Here is an 11,027-nt window from a genome sequence, read left to right as displayed (position 1 = left end):
ATCAATAAATACTAATAAATTCAAATTGATCAGCAAAATTTTAACTCAGGAGTGTTGTATAAAACACTTTGACCTACAAAACAAAAATGAATAAAACAATTTGTGCTGGTTTTTTTTGTTAATCAAAATGAGGAAGTCAGGATCAATGAGCACACTCATCAATAAAACTAAAAACAATTGTCAACATTAAAGAAGAAAGAGGGAGCAGGTAACCCTCTCGCTTTGAGTTTACTCTTTGTCGCCTGCGTGCTGTGGGTGACAAGCGTCCAGAGCATCAAAAAACAGCAGCTTAACTGAGGGGGTGAATTTATTTTGTTAGCAAAGAATAGAGTCCTAACATTTATTAAACATTACTTCTGTAAATTGTGCTTTGACAAACTCATCGATAAAACCAAAACATTTTGTCAACGCAAAAGAGGACAGAGGGGGCAGGTGTCGCTCTCGCTTTGAGTTTACTTGTTGTTGCATGCGCGCTGTGAGTGACGTCCAGTCCAAAGCGCATGGACATAAAAACAGCAGCGGAAGACGGAGGAGGTGACGGTCGGAGTTTATTTATTGTGTCAGCATCAGAGGGGAGAGACACGGTTCATGCATGGCTCCCAAAACGACAAGGCAGCCATATTTGTTCATAAATTTATTATTAGGAACGCACACGACAAAATGAGAATGGTTAAAAAAAAACCTACTACTTGCGGCAAAATAAGCATGTTTTCTAGGGTCACATGCGCCCCCCTGGCATTGCCCCGAGTCCCCCCAGGGGGGCGCGCCCCACTATTTGAGAAGGACTGGCTTAGCTTAAAGACTGAAAATGGAGGGGAAATTCAGTCTAAGCTAGTTTGTTGAGCTTGTTGTCTTTTATAAATCTAATATTTCTGTCTTATTTTATTGTGCGAGGCAAAGACGTGTATTATGTGTTGTGTGAGCATATTAGGAAAGAAATTGTAGATTTGGGACAAAGCGAGGATAGCCATGTTCCTTTCTTAATGATACTAAACAACTTAGCATTAGCCAGTGGCGATTTTAGCCTCTTTTTGGGGGTGCTCAAGCATCCCAAAATTTTAATTCAGCACCCCTAAAAATTAAGAAACCTAGAATTTTGTAAGGAAGCTTAGTTCTCAAACTTTAGATTCACCAAAAATATTGAATAAATTTGGAATAAATTATGACACTCTTAAACGGGCCAGTAAAATCTATGAATTTTTTTTGCATGAGTAGGATCCTCGATGCCACCTGTCTGTCAGTCCAGTAGGCTCATCAGCCACTGACCAATCAGCAATCTCAATTTGTCCTGAAGTGAAACGCCCCTTACCTGCAGGAGATTGGGGGTGGGGGGGTGGAGGGGTGTTAGGATGTGTGAGAGAAGCAGAGCATGCACACAAGGAGAGCTGTTGGTCAGGCTACTTCTTGTTATGTTTGTTTATTTGTCATATGCAGGTCAACACAAGGTCAACAATGCAATGAAATGTTCAGGATGAGAAGAACCAATTGGACTCGCTAAAAAAAAAAAGAAATTCTAAAGCTTGCAATAAAAGTTCAAAATAAAGTACTAAAAAATGAAAAAGAAATATATTTACAAGGTCCAAAAGAAGAGTAGTAAACAATATAACTGTGCAAGTAGGATGAATTAGTATAAATAAGTATTTCACAGGGGGCAGCACAGTGGCGCAGTTGGTAGAGCCGCTGCCTCTCAGCAAACAGGGAGCCCGGTTCAAACCCCGGTCCAGGGACCTTTCTGGGTGGAGTATGGTCTCTCCGTGCACGCGTGGGTTTTCTCCGGGTACTCCGGTTTCCTCCCACAGACCAAAAACATGCATGTTGGGCTGACTGGTAACTCTAAATTGTCCCTAGGTGTGAGTGAGAGAGTGAATGGTTGTTTGTCTCATTTGTCTCTATGTGTCCCTGTGATGGACTGGAGACCTGCCCAGGGTGTCCCCCGCCTTTCGCACAGTGACTGCTGGACATGGCCACCAGTGACCTCTGCGACCCGAAAAAGGAAGAAGCGGGTAAAGATAATGGATGGATGTATTTCACAGGTAGTAATATTAGCTCAACATTAGCTTCTTGTTGTGCCGTGCTCTCTAAAATAGATATTGAATCAAGTATTTACATATGTAGGTAAACGTAGATGTTTAAAAATTGGTTAAAATACACAAGATTGCAGGAAATGGCATCTAATTTATTTACAATTTTATGGGGGAGGACCCCCAGACCCCCCACATCAAATTACAAATGCTTATGACATCAATGGACACTGCGTTGTTCAAGAGCCATTGTCAACACTGGGGGCTGTGCACCCCTAAAGCGCAGATTCTAGAATCGCCCCTGGCATTAGCTTCATTTTTTTCCAATTAAGGTTGTTTTAAATCTTGTTCAGTTCTTGGCATTAAAAAGATAAAAGCTTCTAATATATTTGTCGAGCTTTTTTATGCACTGACATTTTTATTAAGACTTTGTGCTGTATCACTAACACAAGACATTGTCTTTTTTTCTTTAAAACTGTCTTAACTCACATCTCCGCTAAAGTGGATTTAAAAGGTGCAATAAAACAAGAAGTCACAACTAACTTTTCTAACCCACTGATCATTGTTGTGTGCAGTCATCATTCAGTGCGTTTTGTTTAATGTTTTTATGAAGAGATAAATGCTCGGTAGTTTTGAAGAAGAATGGATGAGCAGGTTTTTTCTGTTTCAACCAGCTTTTATACTCTGCATCCACTGATCACTCACAAAATGACCTCCTAACCATAAACCCCTCCCAGTAAACCCTAATCAAGCACATATTTTGTACGTTATTATAGACATATAGTTAAAACGCATTTTCACACTTGCTGAAAGCACAAAACTTTAGGCGCAGTGAAGAAAACGTTACATTAACGCTGAAAATTGTCATTGAAATAAACTACAAAGTTCTTTTTTAAGCTCAAAAGTAAGACGAGACTTTCAGCCGTCAGCACAGAGGGCGAAAGGTGTGTGTGCATTTTTGTGTGCAAGGAGCGTTTTAACCTTGAACTAGTATCTGGAAGGCCTGTCCAGGACACGGTGCTAATAAAAGCAATATGGAAATTCAGAGCTAATCTACTAATCACAGGAAAGCTAATTCAGTTTGGCTGGAGGTGAATGTAGAGCTGTTATTTAGGCGCTGACAGGGGCTCTGGCTCGTACCGAGGGGGGGTGAGTAGTTTAGATCCTCATCACAATGAATCACAGGACCGGGTCACCTTGAAGAGCCGCTGGTGTCTCTCAGTAACAGATCCCTGTAGGTGGCAAGATTCAGACCTCTGAATGATATTTAGCCCGATTTTCTTTTTGCCGTTTGTTGAAGCTGTAAGGAAAGCTGAGTCAAATTCAACAGCACCACCATGTGGTTGTCCATAGCTGCTCGTTTATTCTGATTGCCTGCTCGAAGATGATTACGTTTGTGTCATTTTTAATAAAATTTTATATTTTTTAAGATAACTTGTTGGGTTTAAAAAGCAGTTTCCAACTTGACAACAGCAGAAAACATCAACGTCTCAGAAGCAAGTTGAACTCGCCTGTACAACTTTCAGACCCAACAGAAATGCATTTACAGGATTGGCCTAAATGTTTGTAAGAGAGGAGGTTAACACAGTGACCAACATGTCCCTGTTTTATTATTAGTGTCATCAGGTCAGTTCAGCAGATTTTTAACTACTACTCTGTGATCAGAGTTATCTTTAACCTACAGATCTTTTTTTTTACAGAAACTCCAGGGTCTGAGCACAGCTACGATCCTACAGAAACACAGACTCTAGGTCCGGTCTTTCCCTCACTGCAACATGTTTTACTCAGTGGTGTACTCTACATACTGTGCTTAGAAGTGTTGTTAGTTATGTTCACTATATAGCGCGTCCATTTAAGCTTATTTTTCTACCTTGAAATACTTATTAATACAAATCCATACTGGTTGCACCGTTAAAATTCTACCATGTTCTTGTTTACTATTCTCTCTTTAGGACGTTGTAAATATTATAATTAATTTCTCACTTTTTAGTACTTTATTTTTGTACCCTTATTGCATTTCCTTATTTCTTGTTTGTTTGTTCTTTGTTTTTTTTAAGCGAGTCTAGTGTGTTAACCTTGCATTTGACAAATAAACACAACTTGAACTATTAAACACGTTGTACAAAATCGTTTTAGTCCCATCCAGATACACACTGAGCACTACTGTTTGCTAACACAGCATGATAAAAACGGCTACAAGTCGTGGGATTAACTTACTTACCACCTTTGTTTGACGTTGCACGACCGTAAACTTCTGTGATAAATCCACAACGCCAGATATTATTCCTCGGTATGCGATGAAATATGCAGTATAATGCTTGAAAAGCTAGATGTTGTTTGTAGCTACTTAGCTTCTTCGCACGTCAGCGCCGAAACTCCAGAAGATGCTGATTGGCTGGAATGAAAGTTCGCCTGTGATTTCATTGGTTGGATTTTTTTTTAACCTCTTCTTTACGTTTTATTTACTTTTGTTTATTTTTTATTTTACTTCCGTTGTCCGTATGTGGAAATTCCCAAGCATTTTTTTATGGTTCTACACCGTATACTCGCGTATCACGTAGACTACAGCACTGGTTTTACTGCTGTTTGTGCATCATTCTGAGCCAGCAGATGCTCTCCTCTCACAAAACACTGCATCTCTCTGTGCACATGCACCTACAGCCCACGCACACACCAACACAATACCTCCTCCCAGCATTACTGAGCTCTAGTTTTCTGTCTCACCCAGTCCTCCCACCTGTAGCCCCGTCTGCTGGTCAGTTTTGGGAAGAACTGGCTGCAAACCACAGAGGGAGGTCTGATAGGAAAACGCCTCCAAGGTGTTTGTTGTGGGACAACCAGAAAAAAGCACAATGGAGCAACACTTTGGTCCTCCTCAGACAAAAGCTTCTGACCTAACCACACTGAGATAATACTAACACAGTTGTTTTAAACATGTTAAAGTAACTTGTTGCCAGAGCAGGTCTGTAAACGAACCATGCTGCATCTGTAGTTCTTCCAGGATGTGTCAAGTGAATGAACTTGATCCTGTAATTGTTGTCCCCTTGTTGACAAGGGAAAGTATAAAGAATTGGAAAGAGATCAAAATTCCTGGGTGTCACAGTTGAGTTTTGTGAAATCGTGTGTGCAGGTGCTAAACGAGGCAGTGGGAGCCATGATGTACCACACCATCACCCTGACCAGAGAGGACCTGGAGAAGTTCAAGGCGCTGCGCATCATCATCCGCATCGGCAGCGGATACGACAACATCGACATCAAGGCGGCCGGGGAGCTCGGTGCGAACTCTCAAAACTGTCACACCCAAAACACAACACTCATGTACTAAAGTGATTAGAAAGATTTTATTATTTTTATTTATTTTTGTGGAGCCATGGCCTTTACATCAGAGCAGTCGTTCTCTGAGGGGTGCATAACCATAACTTCTATTTTGACTTCATTTTATGGTCCTAAAGGAACTAGGTCCTAACAGTTTACAGCTGCAAATGAGACGTGCTTTTATGTTGCACAAAACACGTTTCCATGACGATTAGACAAACTGAATGGACCCACTCTTTAGTGGTCAGCCGACACGTTACCTGGATAAAAGTGACGACTTAAAATAGTTTTTTTCTTAAAAGAACAGAGTTTGCTGGTGGAAGGTGTCACTAAATGCAGCTGGATTTCAGCGAGACGTCCAGTGTGTGTACTGGTTGATGTTTAGACTCGGTTTACACACCACATGTGCCAGTGTGTAAACATGAACCTACTGAGAAATGGAGGGGGGGAAGGGCTGCTTTAAATTAAACAACATAAAGATAGGAGATTTCTGTTGGAATTACAGTAAATGGTAAAAAAAATAAAATAAAAATAATAAGACCTGTTTGTATGTTGTGTAAAAACTTTGACAGCTTTAAGTCGAGAACAAAAATAAAACAATAATGCGCTAAAACAATAAATCCTAGGTGAACCACTTGTTTTAAAAAAACAAACTTGATGATAATCACCTACAGAAAAAATACAGCGGAGATAGTTTTTACAAAATAATCTTTTCACTTGTCGTTTCTAAAAATATCCTTGTACCCACTGTTTTCTGAAATATCTTCATCCACACAAAAACATCAAAATTACCTAAAACCAGTGGTGGGCACAGTTCCGCTAATCCGCTAACGGCTAATAGCGGCACACATTTTTATTTTAGTGGATTCGCAAACTTTGGAAACTGTTAGCAGAATTAGCTTCCACCAAATTAGGTTTCACCAACTTTAAGCCAGCTAATGAAGTTCACAAACTTGTTCCTGTCTGTTGTGGGCGGGTCTTGAAGAGTCCGTTATGCACGCTATTGGCTTACGTGTACACGTGACAAGACATGATTGGTCGATGCAGCTTCAACTGGAAGTAGAAAAAGACGTGTGACACAGACTGAGTCGTCTTAACAGTTTAGCATTAACTTCTGCTTTTTTTCTTTTTACATGTTTAGCATTAGCAAAGCTAATTTTTCTTTTTGGTAGCTATGCCCACTACTGCCAAAACGATGTAGTAACTATGCCAGGCCTGTAGAAGGCGTTGTAACGCACACCAGAAACTGGAAACGATGCTTGGAGTGTAAAGATTTCACGCTGGATGTAAACACAAGAAAAAGAAGACGCCCCAGGTCGTAGGTCAGATTAGAGTTGGGTGATGACATTATTATTTTCTAAAGTTTGCTTTTTGTCTATTTACACAAAAACACACATTTTTTTCACTCTGTTTGGACTATTTTTTTAGAAATTACAGATTTGAGTCTCCTTAAACACCATTTCCATGTGGACGCAAGGCTTAAACGATCTAAACAAAAACCTTTTGCATATTCACAAAAACTGTTCCCATGTGGACGGCCCTTAAGCCACTAATGCTGCGATAGTGACTACAGTCTTGGCTCACAAAGGGACTTTATTCATTATCAAATACCTGCACTTGTTTTTTATTTATTTATTGTGTTTATTGCACAGATTGAACTGTGGTGTCGTTCTTTTTTACAAAACGCAATTAAAATGGAATCAGTGCAGCCATTATTGCTGCAAGAATACTGAGCTGATACGTTTGTTGGGATTGATTAAAGCCTATTGTCGTGGTTCTAAAAAGGTGATTGCACATTTTGATTTATTTATTTATTTTCAATAATCAGAGGCTGATGGAGTGGTTCACTTTCATTGTTCTAGCAAAGTGCGGTTTCTGTTTGATTAGATTTTCAAACTAAAGAACAAATCTTTGTTTAAGTCTTACTGAGCCGAGGGAGGGCTTAGAAATGTTTCTTTTTCTAAAGATGGCATAAAAAGTTTGAGAACTTCTGCATTAAATGGAAAAACCTTGACGCCTGAGTAGCTTTAACAGGTGTTTGGGTGTGTTCACCGCTTGGAAATATACCGTATCCTGTGTTGTCGTATTGATTTTGTCACAGTTGTTGCTGCCGTCTTCCTTATTTGATAATTTGTCTGTCAGTGACACACGCTACCTCAGGCGTCAGTGATCTGATTTAACTGAGTCCTTTGGGGATACCTCAAATCGCTGCATTATGGGATTTGGAAAACCATACAGATCATTCAAAGGAGGAGTTCTAAGGAAAATAAGATACTGAACAGCTGATGGTGATTTTTCTGTTATAAAAGTGTCGGCTTGTTTACCGTCTCTGTGTGTGGATTTTCAGAGATAGTCCGATGAACCGTGACGATCCCACTGCGAGCCAGAACGTTCAAAGGGACAGAGTGAAAGACGTGCAGGGGGAGGGAAGAGGAGTTGGGTTTTCTCTGAACCGCCACCGGGGGCTCGTATCAGCAGGCTGGTGGCTCGAACAGCTCTTACAGCTGACAAAGCTGCCATTTCCCTGCCAATACCAGATACTGCGTCTAACTGCCACCCACTCAGCGAAAGCACTCTGCCTGTGCAGCACAGGAGTCAAAAAGCTATCGGGCCTCGACAAGATATGACGGCTGTTCTGGAGGAGAAGAAAAGAAGGCCATTGATTGAACACACTGGCTATTTTTTGCCGTCCAGAGACAACGGCGCTGTTACTCTGAGATACAGAGTGGGATGAGGACATTAGTGGAGAGTGAGAGCAGGCAGAGGGGCTTAAAAAAAAAAGTCCTGTTGGAGAAAAAAGGCGAGGTAATATCACAAGGTCACTGGTTTAAATGGCTGAAGGAAACTTGCTGGAATTTATCTTGACGGAGTCTCTGAAACTCACAAATACAGGTTGTTTTTTTTAACACCTGGACATTTCCCATTTCAAGGCAACACAGAACGCAAAACCTCATTTAAAATTAAACGCCATATCACACGCTGCCTTTCATGAAGTATTCAGATCATCACCATATTTTAAGATAAGATGGAACTTTATTGATCCCGCAGGAAATTTTTGTGCCAGAGTTTCAGTACAAAGGAATCACACAAGATATAGCAAATAACAGATAATATCAAAAAAATTACCAGCAATTAAGATCTAAACAGGTCAGGTGCAGACATGTGTGAAATGTTTTAAAGTGGAAAAAACAATGTGTTTATTGTGGTGAAAGAATAATTAATAAAATTAGAATAAATTACTGTAATTTCTGGACTATTGAGCGCACCTGAATATAAGCCACACCTGCTAAATTTAAAAAGAAAATTAAAGTTTTACATAAATAAACCACACTTGTCTATAAGCCGTGGGTGTTCACGTTGTAACATGAGATATTTACATAGAAATATATATATTTTTTACTTTTAATTAAATATGTACTGGTAACACACACAAATATAGTAAAATATAAATAAATCTGAACAGCGCCTGTAACACGGCTGATAAAAAATAAATAAATACAGTAGTCTACCAGGAAGTTATTGATCGCTACCACCAAGAGAGACGTGTATTGGGCAGCTATGTGCGCGCCTGGGTGTGACGAAGCTCAATGTTTTGGTGGCATGAAGCTTGTTAGCCCGTCAAAAAAAAATCATAAATAAGCCGCAGCATTGTATAAGCGTAGCGGCTTGTAGTCCGGAAATTACGGTAATGAAGAAACTCACCTAGAAAAAATAAAGTTATGCACAATCTCATGGAATATTACGAGATCTTGTGCTCTGTGTACTTGTTGTGAATGACTCCCAACTACTGCCATATTGAGTATTATTAGCTTTATATTGGCAAAACTGGTTACCGTATTTTTCAGACTATAAGGAGCAATTAATTTAATCATAAATCGACAGTGAGTCTTATAATCTGGTGCAACTTATGTTTTAATTCTAGTTGTGCTTACTAACCTCGAACCAGGTGTACCGTGTGGTACACGGCGCCCAAAAATCTGTCAATTAACTTGTTTCGCTTAATGCGCCTTATAGTCTGAAGAATACGGTAAGTTCTTGTATTTTTGTGGTAGCTGTAATTAATTGGTTGTGGCGGCGTCTCGTTTTGATAGAGGCCGAGACTTTTTTTTTCTTACCCAGCATCCTCAGGTTTTAGACAGCTGTTTGAGCCTCAGCTCTCCGTGGGTTAAACATATGTCGGATGAGCACTGATAAGAATTACAGCATTGATTTTTGCCATTAGCCAAATTAATTTTGGCCTCTCCGTGTTCCCTTCCTTTCAGGCATCGCCGTGTGCAACATTCCCTCCGCAGCTGTGGAGGAGACGGCCGACTCCACCATCTGCCACATCCTCAACCTTTACAGGCGGAACACCTGGCTGTACCAGGCTCTCCGGGAGGGCACGCGGGTCCAGAGCGTGGAGCAGATCCGCGAGGTGGCCTCAGGTGCCGCGCGCATCCGTGGAGAAACCCTCGGCCTCATCGGTTTTGGTGAATATCAAGTGTACAACTGCTCTATCTAGTTGTTCATCAGTGTTTGTTGTAGTGTCAAAGGTTTTAGTAGTTGAGAAAACATCATCTGCAGCACAAACACGAGCACGAATCATTTGGTTACGTCTGACACATTTAGGCTCGCGGGTCGGATTAGATGTGGATTTATGATATGGGCACAAATTCCAGTCATACATTTTGTTCTTGTAAATCAGAATGCGTAGTTGTGAATTAAGTTTTGTTATCTTGTGAAATAAAATGGCCGAGAAGTTCTGCTTTGAGCATGTGTGCGTGTAAAAAAAAAAAAAGTATAATTTTTGTTTTTACGTTTTGTTTACAGATACAAAGCAAAAACTACATACGGTATAAAACTCAGCGCTCAAGTTCCCTAACTTGCGTGTGAGCTTCACCTTGTATGAATAATGACCAGATGTTTCTTCCTGTCAGCTGATTGGTCGATGTCATGTCAATCACATATTTAACAATCCAATCAGAGAACAGATGGGTTTGACTGTCAGGGTGGCTGCAGGTCCTGGAAGGATAGTACATTTTGAAGATGGAGGACGGCGCCAGCGCTACCAAACGTGATTTTCAAAGTATCTGGACATGGATTTTGTTTTTGTTCCACCAAACCATTACGTAATGCTCACCTGAGCCGCAGAAGCGCTGGCGCCGTCCTCCATCCTTCTGCTCAAAGCAGAAATTCAACTCGAAGATCACAAAACTTAATGCGCAGTTTGATTCACAAGCACAAAATATTTGACTGGAATCTGTGCCCATGTCATAGTTTTCTACGGTTGTGTTCAGGCCGTCCACATGAAAACAAGAATTAAAAAAATTACCATTTTTGGCCGTTCCTAAAACGTTTCTTCGTGCAGACACGAGGCTAAAACCATAAAAACGTACATAGTTCCCATGTAGACGGTGCCTGTTTCTACTATTTTCTCTTCCTGTTTTTCAACTCCTCCCCTCTCATATTGTGCTCCCCAGACATGCCCCCCCCCCCCCCCCCACCCCCATAACCAGGATTTAAATCTGCCCGTGTGTAGTAAGAACGTGTGTGTTTCACTCGCTGCACCTGTTTTGCTGCTGATTGTGTGTTTGCAAGCCTCTGTTTGAACATCGCTGGTTAGTCAGATGCTCCGTCTTCTCACAAGCCTTTCTGGAGCGCCACTTTATCTGTGTCCACATATGCTCCACAACACCACCCCCTCCACCCCCT

The 11,027-nt window shown here is 40.7% G+C and overlaps 1 protein-coding gene across 1 annotated transcript in view; it reads left to right on the top strand.

Moving 5' to 3' along the window:
- Positions 1 to 11,027, top strand: part of ctbp2l (C-terminal binding protein 2, like) — a gene marked incomplete in the record, with an annotated part of 71,377 nt that overhangs the window by 49,688 nt on the left and 10,662 nt on the right. The window contains 2 exon segments of the mRNA XM_037691488.1: positions 5,152 to 5,296; positions 9,599 to 9,805. Coding sequence (XP_037547416.1) covers positions 5,152 to 5,296; positions 9,599 to 9,805 — 352 coding nt within the window.

The sequence above is a fragment of the Nematolebias whitei genome, chromosome 17, assembly GCF_014905685.2.
Source record: "Nematolebias whitei isolate Nwh7 chromosome 17, NemWhi1, whole genome shotgun sequence".
NCBI classification, from domain to species: Eukaryota; Metazoa; Chordata; class Actinopteri; order Cyprinodontiformes; family Rivulidae; genus Nematolebias; species Nematolebias whitei.
Note: the sequence above shows the minus strand (reverse complement) of the source record. Positions and strands in the feature narration are given on the sequence as shown.